General features: G+C 42.9%; 1 protein-coding gene across 4 annotated transcripts in view; it reads right to left on the bottom strand.

Moving 5' to 3' along the window:
* The window catches only part of RFTN1 (raftlin, lipid raft linker 1), a 104,984-nt gene extending 83,361 nt beyond the window's left edge, over positions 1-21,623 (bottom strand). Inside the window, exons 1-2 of one of the 4 annotated variants that reach the window (XM_077937055.1) lie at positions 21,114-21,623; positions 9,308-9,460 (exon numbers count right to left, since the gene is read on the bottom strand). In XM_077937055.1, coding sequence (XP_077793181.1) covers positions 9,308-9,452 — 145 coding nt within the window. In that variant the 5' untranslated portion in view covers positions 9,453-9,460; positions 21,114-21,623. Of the gene's footprint in view, positions 1-9,307; positions 9,461-20,486; positions 20,627-21,113 lie in introns of those variants that run through there. The other 3 variants (XM_028750240.2, XM_028750238.2, XM_028750241.2) reach the window with 3 other exon arrangements.
* Between the last annotated feature and the right edge of the window lie 492 nt (positions 21,624-22,115).

Consider the following 22,115-nt stretch of genomic DNA (forward strand, 5'->3'; position numbering starts at 1 on the left):
GCTGTGTCTGCGCCCACGCGGGTTGTGATTTACTGCTTCTGCGCATGCGCCGAAACCCAGAGGTAACCCATTCCGGTACTTCTGGGTTCGGTGCGGTGTGCAACCTGAAATCACGCAACCCGAAGCATCTGTAACCCGAGGTATGACTGTAGATGTTGTTCCAACAACTCTCCCAGCCTAGGCAGGGTTTTTTTTATTTACATCTGGACACAAAATATAACAACAACAACAACAATGATTTATTTGTACCTCGCCCATCTGGCTGGGTTTCCCCAGCCCTCTGGGTGGCTTCCAACAGAGATTAAAAATACATTAAAACATCAGTCATTAAAAACTTCCCAAATATGCATTTGTAAAGCTGATAATGTGCAGTTGGGAAAAAGTGGGGCAAGACACATTACATGTAAGTGTTTAAAAATCACTTTAATGACTGGCAATGTCGGTGACAGTATGTACACAAATGACATAAGGGTAGAATGTGCTCAGTTTCCATACTTAAACCCAGTGCTTTTTTTTCTTTAAAAAAAGGGTACTCTCATTTTTCTACTGATATTGAAATACTGCCCCTCAGTGAAGCCAAACTTAGATTCACAAAATGTTTAGGAGTATGCACCCCACAGAAAAAAGCACTGCTTAAACCACCCAAACCATATTAAAACACCTTCTTTTTGGCCTCCTCTACTTCATCTTTGTCTTTGGGCAAGTAAATCTTTGTCACATCCTCTTAAAGAACTCCTGTTTTTGTGCCTTAGTCCTATCTCGCACCCTGTGTTCCTCCTCCTACAACCAATACACAGATTAGTTCAGGAAAAAACGACTTTAAGAACTGCAGATCAATGTTGTAAACCAGACAAGACATCTAGTGATGTAAGGCAAAGTAAAATGAGAAATTAATTTCATGATGTTCAAACTAAAGTGAATTGGACAGGGTAAGTATAAGTAAATAGGGGACAACCCCAAAGACTGACAATAGAAATAGAAACAAAAGGTGAAGAAAAAGAGCAACAATGTACAGTTGTACCTTGGAAGTCGAATGGAATCCATTCCAGAAGTCTGTTTGACTTCCAAAACATTCGGAAACCAAAGCGCGTCTTCTGATTGGCTGCAGGAACCTCCTGCAGCCAGTCAGAAGCTGCAGAAGCCGCACCAGATGTTCGGTGTTCGAAAACCAGAACACTCACTTCCGGGTTTCAATCGTTTGGGAGCCAAGGCATTCGGGATCCAAGGTATGACTGTACAGGAAAATGCCTTCTTAACCAGCTACCTCTTCCATCCAATTTTTCCTGACTCTCCTTTCTCACCGAAGCTCCTTACCCTATATCCCAAGCTTTACTCGGGGTCTTCTTGCCCTCTGGAAAGGTTTTTCAGAGTGGACAGAGTGGACTGGGGAAGAGATAGGGTGGAGAGCTTCTCTTGCATATGCATACTTACTTGACAACCCCATCCCTATTTGCTGAATATTATTTGTTAAAACCATGCAGCTTATAAGAATTAGCAAATGAGCCAAGTACAGAACACCCGACTGAAGAAAAGCTGTATTGCTCAGCCAATCAAAAGCAATTACATTTTTTTCCTGGCAAATCTGTAACTGACAGTCACTAAAGGTTTTTTTTTCTTCCATGAAAATAATTTCCTCAGCACTTGGTGGTTTACATTAAATCTTAGTCAAAAAGACAAGATTCCCCATCTTCTCTCAGTAGGGAAGCTGTCACCACTTGGTGTAAAAGATTTTAACCATCTGTCTATCATGCAACAGTTGCGTGGGTGTTCTTAAATTCCAAGTATTACAACATGGTCCATTAAAATGAACATATTGGCCATTATGTCTGTATCTTGATTTGAAAATTCACCTAATGTAGTTTTAAAAAACAAAGCAAATGTCCAAATTATTTATACGCCTCTACAGCAATACAGAAATGTGTGTGCTCCTCTGGACAAATTACTGGGGCTGAGCAACCAGTATCCAGGTAATTGTTCAACTGTAACTAACCTGAGTTAAACTGCTGTGCCTCATGAAATACAGGTCATGCATGCACTAGGATCTGCCAAACACATGGTGCTTCAACACTGGAAGTAGAGATCACTTCCCATACAACAATGGATTAATGATCAGTACTCCCTGTCCACGTCCAAGCTGGCAATGCATCAATGTGAACAAAGAACAATACAATAGCATTTGGTCAGCTTTTCTTCAGACTTATACATCATAGCTGGCAGTTCAGTATATTTGTATTAATAAATTATATAGTCAAAAATGTTTCCTTTCACGAATTGGACTTGATTCGTTTTATTTTTATTGGCATGTTACTTCAACTGTAGTCATCAAAAATTGTATTAATAAAAAATAGTTGAGAAATAAAAAACTGCTATGCCTTACTCTCAATCGCCTTACCCTCAGCTATCAGTAAAATGGGAACCACAACGTACTTGATGTGACTTGCCATTACACCATTTCTGCCGTGCACAGGAATGTGACACCTCAGGTTTCTTGCGAAACACATTCTCTTTTTACTGGTGCATATGCATGTGTAAATAGTATTTATACACTCGTGTACATACCAACCACAAAAGTTTATTCCACAATGTATTTGATAGCTGTCAGAAGCACCACAAAACCATTATGGTTAAAGTGGAAAGAATAGTCTTAGCTCAAAGCCAAGTGCTTCTTCTATCACACATAAAAGAATGCTCTGGCAAGAAACCAAGGGCAGATTTATTAACTGATCAGAAATCAGAGATAGCTAACGTGGCACCCTCCAGATGTTCTTGGATTCCAAAATCCACTAACTCTAGCCAGCATGGCCAATAGTCAGAGATGGCTGGAGTTGCACCCAGAGGCGGAGCTAGGTGCTCTGGCACCCAGAGCAGTGCACATGCTGTGCACCCAGGGGCAGAGCTAGCTGCCCGCAGGGGCAGGGCGAGTGTCCCAGGGGGGTGGGGCGGCGATGTCACCCCTCCTCAGGGATGACACCCAGGGCAGACCACACCACCACACACCCCTTCCTCCAACAGTGGTTGCACCAGCGGTGGAGTGTACACTCCTGCCACCTAGGTCATGCATGCAGGGCACGCCTTAGCAGCATCCTCGCACAGCACTGCCCAGCTGAGAAGAGGGACAGAAATTGCCGTGACTCTCCTCCTTCACTCTGCCTCAGAGCTGCGGCTGGCCACAAGGGAGCTGGCTGCTCCTTCGTGCATGCAGCCCAGCGCAGGAGAGGCATGGCAGCTCCCTTGCACACCAGAGCCAGGCTCCAATGAGGGAGCCTGTTGGGTGGGGGCTGGTTGTGCATCCTCTCAAAAATGCACCCGGGGCCACGACCCCCCCCCACTACACCCCTGCGTTGCACTCCAACGTTAATAACAAAAATGAAGAAAACACATAAAGCAGCATGCAGAAGCAGCTTTCCCTGTGGTGAGGGCAAGGACATAGTGAGAGACAAACTGGGAAGAACAGATCTTTCCACTCCCTAAATTACAAAAAGAAACCAGCACTGGAGAAGGCTTCAGAGGCAACTACATGCCTTTTCACCAGCTGCTGTATGGATGTTTCTTGCTAAAGTGTTGTTGTGCTCCAAATGAGCTGCTGGAGGGAAACGGTACTAGAGTGTTGCCTTCATAGAAATTATTTTGGTTTTTGCTCTGTATAGGCTGTCATACCTGGTACAGTCCCTGCCCAATGCAAGAGACAGCAAACTATAGGATCACATCATAAACTCCTGGGGGAATTATCTTACAAAACTTGCCCTGCAACTAGGATGCATAATAGCCACATCCACAGTCCTTTGGTAGGAGCGGCAGAGTTGACCTACATCACCCTGTATTGCACCATTCTTCCTCCTGTGGGTATATCCAGCTGAGAACGACCTACACTCTAAAGGAATGGCATTTGGAAAAGCTGTGGATTATTTTCACCCAAGCTCAGTAAATTCGCTCTGTCACTCCGCCCCTATTATCCACTGCAGGCACAATGGATTCAGGAAGGGTTGAGACAAACAGGTTAGATGAAACACTGAATGCAAGGAACTAAATCTTAGAAATGCTTATTTTCTTTATGTTCACATCTGCTTTCAGAGTAAAACAAGGAAATTAGGTAACTTCCAACACTGGAAAAATAAAGAATCTAATCAATTATCATCTGCCAAATCAGCATTTTAGGATATATGGAACCCCACTACTACCTAATTCCTAGTGGTAGAAAGTAAGAGAAATAAATCAGGCAATAAGTAGGTAAACCCAAAGCTGAAGCAGAACACGAACCATCTTCTTAATGTAGTGCATCAAAATTATTTGCAGGAAAACGGTAATCCCTGAGCAACACAAATTGTGTGTTTTAGCACATGTTAAGGCATGCTGGATATGTTTGAAAGCACACATGTAAAACAGAAAGAAAGAATAAGTCACTAGCTGGTGGAGGCTAGTAGAACACTATTATTGTAAGAATCCCAAGATTCATCACTTTGAAGGAACCCTATTTGCATGTTGAGTGGAGCTGCAGCACAACTTAAATGATAACTGCTGCACTAAATTAAGGAACAAATTGGTACTTCAGGCACATCTTACTCCCACCTCAGTCACCAGCAGTAGCCTGGGTGCTGGATCACCCTGAGCACAAGTACTACTAGGTGCACAGGATGCAAAAAAAGGAGACTGGATTTGGAAATCCTTTGTAAAGATTTGAAGATGCTTGATTACTGTAAGATCTAGTTACAGATCTTGTTATAAGAGCTAAACTTCTTTGGCAATCACTGGTAGCTGAATAAGATTGTCTTCCACGAACACGGTCTTAACAGTGAGTCCGTAAATGACTGTGGAGGCCAATTCTGGGTCCACACGCCCTTTCACAGTGGGGACATAGGTTTCCAGGCAGGAGCTAAACTATAGCTGTGCTGAATCCTTGAAACCGTTAAACTTTGCAGCAGAGCCCCTCTACTGCATGGGTAGGCAAACTAAGGCCCGGGGGCCAGATCTGGCCCAATCGCCTTCTAAATCCGGCCTACGGACAGTCCGGGAATCAGCGTGTTTTTACATGAGTACAATGCGTTCTTTTATTTAAAATGCATCTCTGGGTTATTTGTGGGGCATAGGAATTAGTTCACCCCCCCCAATATATATATAGTCTGGTCCCCCACAAGGTCTGAGGGACAGTGGACCGACCCCCTGCTGAAAAAGTTTGCTGACCCCTGCCGTACTGTAATTTCTATTAGCTACAAGGTTGCTGTAATTCCTATTGGCTACTACTGAGATGAAAGGTTTGTGAGCTACAACACCAGCAACTTGGATCTTATTCATTTGTTTAAAATGTGTGTCAACCTTGCATATTTGGGTAAGGGTTAAAGGGGGGGGGATGTAGGTGGCAAAACCAATACAGTAAATAAGCCTGCCTTGTGTCCATGGGCAAGGAGTTACTGTGAACCAGCCCAGAAATTTGGAAACCAGTGTGCTGAAGACATTAGTTTCAGCCGTTGTCAAATAGCTATATTTAGTATGCAAACAAAAAGCATTCACTTTTATAATCAATGTGGTCATTAACTGTTTAAACTCAACTTCAGCTTCGCCCACCCCAGCAATAATTACCAAGCCACTCCATGGAGCAAGTCTGCTGTGAAGCAACCATCTTAACGACTGGACTCTACAAGCTCTAAGATGCTACATACATTCAAGGCTAAATAAACAGCTGCCAGGTTAGTTTCCCTGAAATGCTAGCCACAGGAGAAGCCAAGAACTTGAATTTTTGAAACGAGGATAATTGGCAAGACTCCTGAATAGTTCTCCTGGAGAGTTCAGATTGTGTGTGGAAGTTTGTTTGAGGATCTCTGAAGACTGTCAGGTGTGAAGCAACTCCCCCCCACAAAAAAGCGAGCAAGATTTTTTTCCCTCAAGCAAGCAAAGAATGTTAATGCCACCTCTGAAGCACTGAGGGCCATTTCTACAAATCCAATAATATCTACAGGAAAAGCTAAAGACCAGCTGGGAAGCTTTTAGCAGCTTGGGTGTAACCTACTGTTGCCTCAGTCCCACAAAAACAGTTGGCTGTAAACATTTCTACCAACTGAAGCCAAGACTTTTAATAAAATATTCCTCTTCCTCTTGCGTATATAGCATCAGTGGGAGCAATTATGAAAACTATTTTTCACAGCCCATTTTGGATTCAGTTCCTTCATATTCTTCTGATTTTGACCGTCTTTTCTTCTTGGGGGGGGGGGGGGCTGTCAATATATGTTGATAAGTTAAAATTTACTTGAATTAGTCAAAAGAAACCTTTTTCTTACAGCACAGTCCTAACCATGTCTACTCAGAAGTGAGATCTACTGAATTCCATGAGGCTTATTCCCAGGTAATTGGTGTTAGGACTGAAGCCTTAGTTGGTTTTATATGGAGTTAAACTTTAAAAAAAAATTAACCCAAAGTGAGTTTTGCACATTTGTAGTCTAAAGATGACAGAAAGCACTTTAGACTAGGAGTCAAGCCCCCGTTTTATTCCTGTTTTGAATCCAACCTACTCTGTTGCTTTCTCTGCAACTCACAGCATCTGGATTACATTACAACCCTTTCTACACACACCACCCTGCCATTCTACTTAAAGGTAAAGGTACCCCTGCCTGTGGGGGACGCGGGTGGCGCTGTGGGTTAAAGCCTCAGTGCCTAGGGCTTGCCGATCAAAAGGTCGGCGATTCGAATCCCCGCGGCGGGGTGCGCTCCTGTCATTCGGTCCCAGCGCCTGCCAACCTAGCAGTTCGAAAGCACCCCTAAGTGCAAGTAGATAAATAGGGACCGCTTACTAGCGGGAAGGTAAACGGCGTTCTGTGTGCTGCACTGGCTCGCCAGATGCAGCTTGTCACGCTGGCCACGTGACCCGGAAGTGTCTCCGGACAGCGCTGGCCCCCGGCCTATAGAGTGAGATGGGCGCACAACCCCAGAGTCTGTCAAGACTGGCCCGTACGGGCAGGGGTACCTTTACCTTTACCTTTTTACCCCTGCCTGTACGGGCCAGTCGTGTCCGACTCTAGGGTTGTGCGCCCATCTCACTTAAGAGGCCAAGGGCCAGCGCTGTCCGGAGACACTTCCGGGTCACGTGGCCAGCGTGACGAAGCTGCTCTGGCGAGCCGGCACCAGCGCAGCACACGGAAACGCCGTTTACCTTCCCGCTAGAAAGCGGTACCTATTTATCTACTTGCACTTAGGGGTGCTTTCGAACTGCTAGGTGGGCAGGAGCTGGGACCAAAAGATGGGAGCTCACCCCACTGCGGGGATTCGAACCGCCGACCATGCGATCAGCAAGCCCTAGGTGCTGAGGTTTTACCCACAGCACCACCCGCATCCCACCCATTCTACTTACAGATATATAAAAACTATCTATAGATTATTATATTTCAGCTTTGTCAGCTTTGGACGACGGAATAAACCCGATATAATTCAACAGATTTAAGCAGAAATTGGTTGAATTTTAAGTAGCATTAAGCACTACCTTGAAACTGGATAAAACAGGGATTTTTTTTTATCTCCAAAGTACTTATCTGCCATACATCACTGATATATCCTTATTTCTTTTGCTGTATAATTTAACCATACCCACTGACTTTATAACAGATACCCCCAGAACAATTCCCCTCTTATCCAAGCCAAAAAATAAAAAATAAAAAAATAAAAAAATGAAACTTTAATGCTAGAATGAAGTAAAGTGCATTTGTTGTTAAGTTTGTTTTCAATAGAATTACCACTAGAAAAGTCATAAATCTAAACTGTGTTAATGCAAACCAGGATTTTTCCCACTTGACTATATGCTCAACCAGTAAATGTGACCACCTCATTTGTTAACAAGTTATTTTTAACACTGCACATGTTTTGAAAAAGAAGTGAGGAAGAGGAAATAGCGCTGAATGGGCCAGGAGCAGTGTGGCATGCACAGACTTGCATTAGATTTAATTTTAAGAACAGTACTAGTCAAATTTTAGTTAGAAATAGCTGCAGATGATTATATAGCAAAGCCAAAGTTTCATTTACAGGAAAGGTGAATGTATTGATATGTTATCTCTTGATAATCTCATACTATAGTTAGTCAAATGTAATTTAAATGCAACATAGCAAGTCAGCCTATGGAAGCAAAGGGGAACAATAGGACATTCTCATTTGTTTAATGTGGGTGCCACAACCTATGAATGATGGTTAAGGCTATTTATGGTAAAAGCAACAGGTACCAATACAGAGAACCAGACTGACTCCATGCTTATTCCTGGGTCCTAATGCTGGTCTTCACAAAATGCCTCAGAAAATGTATACAGTTCATCCTGGTCCTATGACATTCATTGAATGACAGGTGGGTGTCACCAGATGGAAACAAGCCCATGGGATAGATTCAGCTGCCCACTTATGATCTAGGTCAAACTGTAGAAGAACTGAGTGAATGACAAGCTAAGGGGCAATCTAGATATGATGTGTACCTTTAACAACCTCATCTCTCTCTCTCTCTCTCTCTCTCTCTCTCTCTCTCTCTCTCTCACACACACACACACACACACACACACACACACACACACAGATAAATGTCTAGCTAACTCCTATATATTCTGATTAGATGTAGAGAAGGATGCAGTGACACCACACATGGACAACCTCTCCAAAGAGGCTTGGCTGGTGTTTTCTGAATGATCTTCTCAGCACCAAGTGAATATCTTTATACTCACACAGGCTCTTTAACTATATTTTAAGTCCATAGTGTAAGCCATTTTAATGCTGCCTCTATGCAAGCAAGGTTTTTGATGTCTTCCATTGTTTGTTTTTAACTATTATTTTATGTATTGTGTTTCAAGAGAATGCTCATTGATTTACATAATGCACCGAGTATGCAGAGATGAATTTGGGGTCAGAAATAGCATGTTGGCTTGCACATCCCTTTCCCATTTCTTCAATGAAAAGTTGATTAGTAGCTGTATATTGTGTACTGGAGTCCAAACAAATGTTCACACTTTAAGGAACTGCAAGCACCTATATGTTATCCTACTTAGCTAGTCAAAAAATGATAGCTAGCTCCCTGTTAAGCATACACTAGAAACCTCCAACTTCAGTCCCTGGGGCACATATGATGACTGATATTTTACATTATTTTATACAAAACAGGAATAAATATCAAACCTATTTTACAATTGGAAAAGCATCATAAGGCAGAGCATGATACTATGTCAAATAAAGAGACAAAAGTTATATGTTAATATTTTCTCTGCTTATTTATCCATATTCCTTATCAACATGAACCACGATAACTATCCTAGATAGGATGTTTTTAAAATCTAAAAATAAAGAATAGGCTTACCATCACTTAAAGTTGTAAATTCCAGGAAGTGATATTCATAGAAAATATCTATTTTGGTTTCTACTTGAGGCCTCTTCAAAGTTGAATAGATGTTACCAGGCCGCTTTTCATCATGTTTTTCCAACTTGTTCAGTCCGCAACCCATTGCAAAAACTGGTGACAAAAAGGGATGGGAAAAACACTAGTTAGTTCAAAGTATATCACCCGCCATGAATAGTCTGCTTGGAATCACTGTATTTTCTGTAAGCCTTGAAACAGCATGATTAAATGGTTCAGACATTTAGGAGCTATATGTAATCTAATACATCAAACACACTTCCCATTTAGAATGAATTGTAATTATTTGTTATAGTTACAGCTCTCAATTTTTGTTATGCCCTACAGAACAGTGTGAAACATATCCTCAATTTGTTTTACATGTTGTAAAACAAACACAACATAATAATACTTTGAAAAATGCTGTAAGCCTAGAACGCAAAGTACCTATTACACATATATAGCAGACTTGTCAAGATGTGACACAGATGTGATATAGTAACTCGCAGCCCACCATTTGCACAGGCTCTTAAACATGCTCTCCATGATTTACTGTAAACAATAATTTACTGTTACATCAATATGATTAATGTTAACTAGGATTGTCATTGTAACCATGGTTTCAAGTGGGTTTACAAACCATGACAATGAGGGAAATCCTAGACTGCTTTAAACGTATTCACACCCATGCCAACCAATTAAACAGTTAAGGAAGCCATGGAAGGTATGGCAAATGTGCACATGGGGAGAAGATACGAGTCCACAGCTTTGGAAACCACTGTTCACCCCATTATGTCTGCACTATGCCTACTAATGAGATTCTGGTCACAGCAAACAAGAAATCAGAGTATTCTTAGTCATCTTCAGTTCAGAACAAGACCAAGAACAAGCAAACACGGGAAACCAACATATGCTAAGTATTAGGAATATATGTAGTTTTCAGCAGGGGTGCCAACTTGAATAAAATGGGGGGGCAGATAAGCCCCACCCTGTGTAATTGATCACATGATGAGGTGCACACACACCATTTGAATGGCAATGTCCATCAACTTGGGAAGCAGCCCCCTCAAACATTTTATTGGGGGGAGCGATGACCCCTCGGCCCCTAGGAGTTGGCTCCTATGGTTTTCAACATTAATAGTCTAAGTATGCATTTTTATGCCATTCAAAACTTAAAATCTAATGAGGTTTAGTTTCCAGAAAAGGAAACGGTTTGCTACAGATTGATCTATGAAGGAGAAGAACTGCTAGAAACTGTACCAGAACATTTTTAGGGATATTGTTGTTGTGCAGGTACCCCATCAATTTTATCAAAATACCCTCAGCAGGATGTTACAGAACCACAGTTGCACAGATTTGAGAGCCTGTCCCCTGAACAAGCAAAAGCTCTGCCAGAACCTAAACACTTGTGAAAGGAGAGGAGCCAAAATTACACCAGATCTTTTAAAACAATTTTCTGGAAAGACCCACACAAGTGGCTGTTGGTAGGAAAAGGAGCATGCACTTACTAAAATAATTGAGCATATTTAAAAAAGATCATTCTCTTATAAGTCACTTACACAAATCTTGGAAGACCAATAAGCTTGCACAGACCCAAGGAGTGAAAGGCACTACAGTTCTGGCCAAAGTCTGGATCTGCCCAAATCAGGCTGACCTGGGTGGATCCAAGCTTTGGATGAAACAGGTTGAGACAGCCATAGATTGCCCTGGGTTAGATCAGCCCACCCAAAGCAATCCAGGGCTCTCAAAATGCTATGGGTGATCAGGCAATTGGTGGGGCGAGTTGGTAAGGAGAACCAGGCAGCCTCTGCAAGGTTTAAAGAGCAGCACAGAGCTGTTTGCAAAAGGGCTTTGAAACAGCTCTGCACTGTGCTTTGGCTGTGTATGCTTGTGCCCTTTGCTCACACAGCCAAACTTAACTCTTTGCTCACCAGCTGCTGAGTGGAAGGTTCAGTGCCGCTTTAAGCAATGTGGTGGCAGCATAGGAGCAAAAGAGATGTGCATCTCCTTCCCACACCAACTGTATCTTTAATTAGGATTTTTAAACCCTGATTAAACATGCAGTTGGGTGGGGGAGGCAAGCATCGCCTTCTCCCCCCCCCAATGTTTAATAGGGTTTCAAACCCTAATTTGAGAATAGGGCTGGCTCCTGAATGGATTTGCGCCTCAAATCCAGGACAATCCAAAGTGGTGGATTGGGCCCCAGACTGGATTGGGGTGAGGGGCTTGCACATCCCTAACAACTACACAAACTCATTGAATGTACATTACTAACTTAAGTTCATTAATTTCAGTGGGTCTACTTTGAGTGAGACCTCTTGAATGCCCAAAGCATTTTTAAACTGCAAATATTATAGCACAAGCTCTCTTATTTGGTATATACTGACACAGGGGAAAACTCATATTTTATTTAGATTAACAAATTACTCCTCCATGAATGCAAGGATCTTGAGACTCTTAAATCATTCATATGTTCGACCATATGGATAAAATAAGACGGAAAATCTATCTCTGATTGTATAACCGTTAACAGAATTAATATAAAGATACACATGGAGCACCAATTTGGAATGAATAAGCAACATAAAGGGCTACAATTGAATTATTTCTAATGCCTCTTGAGTGATGAAGGAGGGTCACAACAAGAGCAGAACATTGTCTTCCCTCCCTCTGAGATTTAAAAATGAGAACACTCATCTCAGCAATCAGCCAACTCTGAAATCCTTCATTTATCATTTCCAAGACACACTGGAAACTAGTTTGAGTTATTTCTTTCTAAAAAACTTTTAAAGCAATAATTTAAATATTTACATAGTTACACTGATATTAGTCCACTAAGCATTAAACCAAAATATAATACATAAATACATACAGCTGCAGAGATGACAGGATGGGAAACTTTTGTTCCATGAACTTCCTTAGGACCTTAGCCATTAAGTTTACAATGATAGTGTAAAAGTGAAATTTCCCAGAATTGCTGTGAAGTTTATATATCATATTGGAGCTACTACAGAAAAATCTGGAAAAGCTGCAAAAGAATTAAAGAAAGTTTCCCTAACCCTAACCTTCTAGACCGAGGGAGGAGGGGCACAGAACCTCAGACAGGGGGCAGGAATGTTGCCCCCAAGCCTCTCTGGCCCTTGAGACTCTCTCCATGCCACACCCTTCCTCTTAGGAAGCACTCGTTTCTGGTACTGCTTCATACCCTCCTTAGTCAGTTCCAGACAACTTATGTATTGAACACTCATCTACTATTATTATTATTATTATTATTATTATTATTATTATTTTGTACTCCACCCATTTGACTGGGTTGCCCCAGCCACTCTGGGTGGCTTCCAGCATATATAAAAACATAGTAAAACATTAAACCTTTAAAAGCTTCCCTGTACAGGGATGCCTTCAGATGTCTCCTAAAAGATATATAATTACTCATCTGCTTGGCATCTGATGGGAGGGCATTCCACAGGGTGGGCACCACTACCGAAAAGGCCTTCTGCCTGGTTCTCTTTGCTTTACACGGAATACCATGCTAGCTCACACTGCTGTGTAAAAATCCACTAATGAGGAGTTTAGACAACATTACATCAAACAAACGTTACTCCACACTTCCCAGCGCATTATCCTTTTACATTCCTTATAGCAAAAAGTTGAGTTTTGGAGGGAAGCTAGGTTGTTGCACAAGAACTCCAAATCGACTTTAGTTGTACAACCTGAATTTGCTGGTATGTGTCTAAATCTTGCTTGTATTTTTTTTATTAAAAAAAGAGTAGTTTGGAAACACCCCTTGAGCAATTTTGCCTGGCTGGAACTCTGATAATACTTCTCACTTGCTAGGCAACAGAGAAGAGTGTGTGCAGAAACTAGCCTATTGTAAAAAAGATAAAAATTGCATTTGTCACACCCACTTTCACCCTTGACCCTGCTCACCACTGGCATGCAGCCCCTGGTGGATGGCCCAGATGGGAATGCAGCCTTTCGGCTGAAAAAGGTTCCCTGGCCCTGCTAGCCTTTGTTGTCATTAGATGAACAGTAACATCACCTGTCCCTGCCAAACCTACACAGCCACGTGCTCCTCATTGCTCTGCCCAAGAATAAAAAGACCTTTATTTCTGGTGTTTTGTTATTCAAATGTAATTCAAATAAGGGTGCCAGGGACCACCCCACTGCCCCTGGTATTTTCCTCCTCCATGGATGCAGGATCCATGAAGATAACTATGGCTGACTATAACTATAACCATGGATAACTATGGCTATGGTTAAAGGTAAAGGGACCCCTGACCATCAGGTCCAGTTGTGACCAACTCTGGGGTTGCGGCACTCATCTCACTTTATTGGCCGAGGGAGCCGGCGTACAGCTTCCAGGTCATGTGGCCAGCATGACTAAGCCACTTCTGGTGAACCAGAGCAGTACACGGAAATGCCGTTTATCTTCCCGCCGGAGCGGTACCTATTTATCTACTTGCACTTTGACATGCTTTCGAACTGCTAGCTTGGCAGAATGGCTATGGTGTTAACACCAAATACATTACTTGTTTGTAAATGACTGATCACAGCTGCTAGAGGGCTGTGAAAATTTGTGTTCTAGGCTTTTAAGACTCATCTACCCATGTACTATCTGAAACCAAAGGGGTGTATTGGTTGCCAGATGTGGATTTTTTTCAGCTCTCCTACCCCCACTACTTCCCAAGATTACTTGAATTGATCCATTTACATGATACTACAGATGCTGCGCCAATGTCTAAATTGTACTATAAAAATATATACACAATGATAAATACATATGTATATAAACATAAATATAAATATATATTGGCTGTTAGTCCTAGAGGACCTGCTCCCTGCCTTGCAGGGCTTTTTCCACCTGGTCTGGGAGGGCCGGTCCCTGACTGACTCCAGCTACAAAAAGCAGAGGCTATTGAAGAGGGTTGAGACTATCTTGGCTATCTCTAAGTGCAGACCCAGGTCATCAAGCCTGAGCTCTCATAGCCGCTGCCTGCCATGAACCAGCATTGGCAGGACTAGCAGCAATAGCAGCAGAAATGTTATATTTGTATGATCATATTTTATATTTGACATCCTTTAGTAATGTTTTCCTTTGAAATGCTGAAGATAATTTTTTTGTTAACTTTTCTGTGTTAAATGTGGATTCTGTAATTGACTTCCTTTGTAATGTTTTATTTTGAAATCTTTAAGATAATATTTTAGTTTCCTTTTGATTATGCTGCTTTGAATGTGTATTTTATACTGTACTTTCAAAAAGAAAGCCTGAGAAACAGCACATTGTGTTGCAAGTCAGAGAACAAGTGAATGGTCCAGCCAACCACCACCACATCTCTACTGTGTACCCAAGTCCCAACCAGCAAAGAGCAACATAGCTCTCCTACTACTGTGTGTCGTATTATGATTTGATGTTCTGATCAATTTAAGCAGAACTTAAGAGATTGAGCAATAATGACCAAACTAGATGAATATCCACATGACTTCCTCACATGTCAATGTTCCGATCATCAAATTTGGGACTGAAAGGTTACTTTCGTGTAACTGCCCCATGCTTCCAAGGCACTTCTCCTTTTTCTATGCAACAGAGCCGAGTCACACACATTTATCTCCATCAATTCGATTGCACATTTAACTACTCATGCTGGTCTACTTGCATAAGTAGTATTATATCAGACCACCTTTAATGAGGTACAATGGCCTTTTCATGGCAGTAAGCCAGTGGTTTAGTCTTTGCTTGTTTGGAGCGAAACAAACCACAAGCAATGGTTTGCATGTAACACTAAGTCATTGCTCTGGTTTGCTTCCTCCCAATGCAACAAAGGGATGACAGCAGGTGCAATTTGAGTTAGTATGCACCAACATGGTGTGCCAACACAGTTGCTTGTTCCCAGTAAGCCACAGTGTGTTTCACTCTGTCTTATAAGTTACACGTGGACCAAGCCAATATGGAAATCACTGGTTATAAAAGAAAGTTCATGATCTTAATAGTTTCATCTTCTGACATTATACCAATCATCTAAGCACATAACTTGCACAAGGAGTTAGATGCAGAAGAGAGAAGGCTGAAGAACAAGTATGAACTTTGAGATGAAGCAGCACTGGCAATGATGAATATGACAAAACTCATGCAAGTTTTTCCTTACTAATTTGCTTTGTCCGCATCTATTTCCAAGCTTTCTTGCAGATTAGATTTACAGTGGTACCTTGGGTTACAAACACCTCAGGTTATAAACACTTCAGGTTACAGACTCCGCTAACCCAGAAATAGTACCTTGGGTTAAGAACTTTCCACCAGGATGAGAACAGAAATCGCGCGCTGGCGGCGCAGCGGCAGCGGGAGGCCCCATTAGCTAAAGCGGTACCTCAGGTTAAGAACGGTTTCAGGTTAAGAATGGACCTCCGGAACAAATTAAGCTCATAACCAGAGGTACCACTATAATTCTTTACACTGTATTAAATTACAACAAACCAGGTGACTCATAGTTCTACATAGAAATTCATTCTCTGCTCTGCTAATAATGTTTTGGATACCGTCCTGCGGGTGGAAGGAAGCAAGAATGTAGAGTTCAGAGCACAAATGCTAAACTTGTGGAGAGATTTACAGCAGATCATAAGTGACTTTCTATTCTCCCTTTTAAATAAGATACATGAGCAGAGCAAATAGAACAAATCTACATTAACCCTTATCTATTCACAGGTATACAGGAAAGATCAAGTCTGCAAAATAAATGAAGAAAAATGGACATATAAATAGGCCTATAACAACAGGTTACCTAGATAAAGAGCCATCATGTTTTTCAGGGGTCCACAATCTTGTCTGGCTTTACTGTGCAAGATAAAAATTGTAGCCTCCAGCTCCAAGTCCCACCCCCTGTGCCCTGCTATTCTAAAGGGAAAGGTTGGGTGGGACTGTGTGCTGTTCAGCATTGCTACCCAAAAGTCCACAGGGTGCCTTCAGGGTGTCTCCAAGTTGGAATGGAAGCTGGCTGCTCATCAGGCTTGCTAAAAGGTGGTACTACACCAGCCATTGTGAGCGGATTTGTTGGAGCCTGATGATTTTGAACTTCAAGTTTGCCAAAGGCCACACTTTGTTAGTAGCACAAGGTATGCCACAAGCCTCAACGGAAAGAGACATAGAACAGTAGCACTGAAACTCTGCACTCCTCCACACACAAAAAACTTGAAGAACAATTGCAAGATGTTATGTCAATGTGTTTAATGGTTAACCCAACAACCCTCCCATGATAGTTCCAGGAACTGCATTACATAGACACTTGCAGCAGCGATGTTGCAGTATAGTTATGCTGCATCAATTATTCATCCAACAGATTAACTTGCATTTCTAAAGTGATATGGTAAATAGGAGTGACAGAGCACAAAAAAGGTAATAAAGCTTTCACACTTGAAACCACTATACAGAATTTTCCTTAACATTTGCCATTCATTAGTTATGACTAAATATGGCCCTCCATATGTTGCTGAACCACAACTCCCATCATCCCTGACCATTGCCATGCTGGTGGGTGATGATGAGAGTTGCAGTCCAACTATAGCTGGACTTTAGCCATCCCCGGCTTATACACATGCACATATATTCAAAGCTACATTGTCTCCCCATCCATGTCATGATAGGCAGCGTACACCACAGCTCAAGTGCTTCAAAACAACATTTCCCCCCCCCCCCTGGTATTTTAAAGCTGAATTTGTCAGATGCCTCCAAAGTAAAAGTAGCAACAGAAATTAAAATAACATTTGGAGATGCTAGCAAATGTAGTCACATCTGTGACCGATAGGATTGTGTAGCAGTAATACATCTTAGAGCTTATATCCCAATGTAAAAAGCTGACGCTAATAGATTGGAAACTACTGTGTAGAAAAAGGCAAATATAACAAGGCTGCCCCAGATCCTGCACATTTTACAAGGATTAGAAGTGTCAACCCTACTTCAACTACAACATTTTAATGGTCTTTGCAGAAACTGAAACAGAGAATTTCTCTCTACTACATAATAAATATTGATTGGTAAACATTCTAATTGGGCCTGCAATCCTCTGCACAGTAATTCTCTTATTGTACTGTTTTGATTCCAACAAAATTGAAACAGCCTAAAACATAAGCAGTATTGCAGCCTGTATTAATATAATATACAAAACAGTGATTAGTCAAAGGAAGGCAAGTGGAGTAACTTTTTGTTTAAATTAAATAAAATGGCCATTAGATTTTACAACTAAAGACTTTAACTTGCAGTATAATTAAATCTTAGCTGAAGCAAATTCTTGAGCGGTTCTTTTTTTTTAATCTATCACCCAGTTCACTCAGCTGGCTTGATTGTTCAGCACTGCTTTGCAGAAAGATCTAGTTCAATTTGTTGCCCCAGATGGGATTAGAAAGTGCTGCAGAGTTACCATGCTGACTCCTATGAAGGAATCAATGTTGCCTTACATCACTTAACGGCAACCCTCTGGCCAATCTAAAAGCATCACACATGAGCTCAAAGGGGAGTCCTATTCAGATTCCATTTTTCAAAAGACTGTGATGTACAGAGAGCCTCAAGAGTCAGGACACCTCCTGGTTCAGAAAGGGATGCAATGAACTGCTGCGGTGGGAGGCAATAATACTATAATTTTAATTTTCCAGACAAACATTCACATACGGCCAAAAGCATTATTATTCACATATTTGCTATGTCACCAGAAGATCTAATATTATTGTTGCCCCATTAATGCCTAACAGCATTCTATCTGGGAAACAAAAAATGTGCAGATGCAATGCAAACATTATTTCAAGACAGAACATCATTTGAGTGGAGAAGTCTATTATGACCCCTTATATTTAATGATTCTATTGAAAAGTGTTTATAGCATAAAGAGTAAGTGAAGCTTGCAGCAAGATGTTGCAGTGTTTGCTATCCTCCTAACAGGAATGCTCATGTTCAGAGTTTCAGCCAGCAAGCTATGTCCCCTCAGGTTTTTTTCTTTCTAGCTGACCGCCAACTTTCTGTGGCTATTGGTCCTCATAGGGCCATTGTTGCTGATGCTGTTTTAGAGTTTGTTGTACTTCTGCAAATTGGGGGGGGTCCACTCTTCTGCTTCTCAGTGCCCCCATCTTGACTCAACTTTTGCTGGAATTTCATCATTTCACAGGGAATGATATCCCAACCTATGGAAAAGCATTTCCTTCGCTCATAGAGTTATCTGCAATAAGCTCTCCTCATCCTCACTCACTTCAATAATGATTCCTTGCTACCAGAACCAGAGTGCTCTTAAATTCTTTTATGGAATTCAATGCTAGGTCCACTGGGATAGCAAGAGTGGAGTCAGGCAAGATGGTAGAAAAGGGAAAACATCTCCCTTGGGGTCCCTTCCAACTCTACAATTCTATTATTCTAATAAGTTTTACACCTGCACCCACTCAAATTAAAGATGGTCGTGGCCAAAGATGCCATCTGAAGCAGTTGGAATTTTTTTCAGCTCTTCCTTAATTCAAATCATTGTTCATAAAACAGTACACATATAAAACCTATCTATTGGAATCAGTAGCTCATGCCAGACAAGCTGTCACTATTTATCCTATATGGCAATTACAAAAAGTTGTTGGTTATAGAGAAGCTTCTCCTATCAGGCAAAATGAGTACATTTACAGTATCGTGTCAAGTGTGTTCTGAAAACACTAAAAAAAGTCCCCCCACAAAAAAAAGCCAGTTAAGCATGAAACTGTGAGACAACAAAGTGCTGTCATGTCTAAGGGCCTTACCTGGTCTATCATGACCTAAATTAGCAGTCTGTGTGGTACAACCACAACATCCTTTAACTATGGGGTGGTTTCGTTTCTGACACTGAAAAGATGGTGATGGTTCCAGATGTAATCATGCTTAAAGTAGACCCTTTGAAATCTATAAAACTTAACATTACTGATAAGTTAGTTATCAATGGGTCTACTTAACGAATTAAGTCTTAATCCAATCCAGTTTTTGCTGTACACACCTCTAAAGAAATATAGATCTGGCTTTTAAGTCTCTCTCTCCCACACACAAACACGCACAAAATCTTACCTAAATGTATCTCAAATAAAGCAATGCCAGACTCAAACATCAACAAATGATGTGATGTTACTGGACTACGTCAGGCTAAAAACAAGGAAACAAAATGAACCAGTTTTAACTTTTTGGAGGTTTTAGATTTTTTTGCAAAGTAAATGTGTGAATGCTCATTTGCTTGACGGAGGCTAAGCAAAAGCCAACAGCAGCCTTTTGAAGGGGGATGGAGAACCTGTGGCTCTCTAGATGCTGTTGGACCAGCTTCCATCATCTCCCAGCCATCATGGCCAACAGCGAGGGATGATGCAAGTTGTAACTCAGTTACACCTGGAGGGTCACAGGTGCTCCATGTCTGCTCTAGACAGGCTGAAAGATCCCCACTGGTTTCATGAAACTTGAGCTAACAGCCTCAGGCTTTGGCCCTGAAAGTTCATATTTATTTATCCTTGTTGTGGAAGTTTGTGAATAGTCATTTCCAGACCTTTCAACTGACCTTTCCAGCACTTTTGATGAGACCCTCACCAGAAAAGGCATCAAAGCAGAACATGTACTTCACTGTCTCGTTATGATTCATGAGAGACTTTCACAGGGATGATACCAAATGACAGTGAAAGACAGTGTTTCCACCCAACATTTCTGCCTGTCCTTTCAGCTTATACCACCCACTGGGGAAATATAACATCTTTAGCGCAAGCTGCCTGTGGCAAAAGATTAAGGTTAGTGTATGTGCGTGCACATATGCAAGTGTGAGGGAAGGAGGAGGAAATTAAGCCCACATTGTTGCTGTACACCAGTAAATGTGGTACATTTTACACTTATTGATGACATTCCCTCTCTCTCCATTTGTTTTTCGCAGGCTTTCTAATCTTCACCTAGCAATGTATTCCCGCATCGGGTGTGGGCACACCTCCGAATTTACAACATCCAGCAGCTTCAATACACCCGTGCTTCAATACTCCCTTCTTATAGTTGCAGACTCCTATAAATTGAGGTACGTAGTACAGATAGAAGAGGACTATTTCCCAGAAACTTCCAAAAGAGACAGAAATGCAAGAACACAGCCCAAACACAAGCACCCTCCTCCCACTTTTTATTTTTACCTACCCCAGATCTTTCAATAGAGACAGGAAAGCAGCAGAGACCGTTATCAGTCCTCCTAAAGCAAATGGGTTTCGTCTTGCCTGAGTGAGAGAGGCTTCCTCCCAAAGACAGCAAACATGCAAAGCAGGCAGGCAGGCAGGCAACCGGACCACCTCGTTTCTCTCAGGCGCGCATCTGGTTCGACTCCGGATTCCCCCCCAAAAAACAGAGGGGTGGAATCCTTGGCTCCACTCCGAAACGGTCGGCCCGTTGCCAAAAGCGTTCAGTCAGTGGAAGGCTGAGTTTTCTGCGCCAACGTTACCACTACTATTATTACTACTACTACTGTTGTTGTTGTTATTATTATTATTATTATTATTCTGCAGAACAGGCAGGTCGCCCACGGCGCTGTTCCAAAAGCGCTCACACCTGTCCAGCAGGGTCGGGTGGGAGCTGAGGATAATAATAATCATAATATCACTTACCCGCTACCTCCCTATCAGACACGCACACTTTCCTCTCCCGCCTAACGGTCTGAAGTTTGGCGAAGCGCTGTAAACGCCTGCCAAGAGAAGGAATCCGGATCAACGAAGGCGACGAGGCGCCCAAACCGCCTGCCTTGGCTGCCCCCTTCCCCTCACGACAGCCTACCTGAGAGGTTGCTCCGGAGGGTCCCCCCCCCCTCACCTGGGGCTCGCTCCCCTTCTCGCTCCTGGAGGCCGAAGCGGATCGACTCCTTTCACACGCCGCGCCTCCCTTGGTTTTTCTCTCTCCCTCACAGCCCGAGGCAGGAGCCCGCCGAGCAGCCGCTCCCCGCGCGCTTCATCACCACAGCCGCGAAGAAAGTTTGCTCCTCTCTGGACGGGGCGGGCGCTCGGAGGGGCTGGCTTGGCGGCGCTTCAGCAGCAGCCGCCGGAGGAGGTGCCGCCGAAGCGGGACTGGGAGGCGCCTCGTGTCGGGCGGGGAGCGGCGGGCGCAGCCCCTCTCGCTCGGCCCCGGGGGGATCCGAGGCACTTCCTCTTCTTCCCCACCACCCCACCCCGCGAGAGGAAAATGGAGCGGAGGCGAAGCCGGGGGACGGCGACGGCGACGCCTTCCTCGCACGCCGGCAAGAAGTCAGGCTCCCAGAGCAGGGCTCCCCGCCCGGCCATTTCTCCCCGCCCAAAATCTGAGATTCCTCCCAGAGTTGCTACGGCCGAGAAGCGCGCGGCCAATCCTAATCCTGCTCGAGGGGGATGAGCTCGCCTCCAAGGAAACACGCGCAGCTCTTTGCGCTTATCCTTTATATTTGTGGCCCTTTTGCTGCTGCACATGGGTGGCCGGTTTCCTGCTGCCCCTGAGTTTGGTGGAAGATAAAATACGAGCTGGAGACATGTTACTGAAGCTTGGGTGTGTGGGGGGGAATTGCGCCTCCCCCCAATCAATAAAAATACACAGCAAACTGAGGTTCTGCCCCCCCCCATAAAAGGCCTACCCCCCCTAACAAAAATCCTGGCTATTCCCATGTACACCTTGTATTTTATATTTCACGTGGCCCACTTAGGTAGGCCTGTGTTGCCTGACACGCCCTTCAGAGCCCCTTTAGAGTGAATGTTGTTCATGTCATGACCCCTGAAGAGACCACCTGGGTCAAGGTGGGCAGGGACTGCTTGG

Source organism: Podarcis muralis, chromosome 12 (assembly GCF_964188315.1).
Source record: "Podarcis muralis chromosome 12, rPodMur119.hap1.1, whole genome shotgun sequence".
Taxonomy (NCBI): domain Eukaryota; kingdom Metazoa; phylum Chordata; class Lepidosauria; order Squamata; family Lacertidae; genus Podarcis; species Podarcis muralis.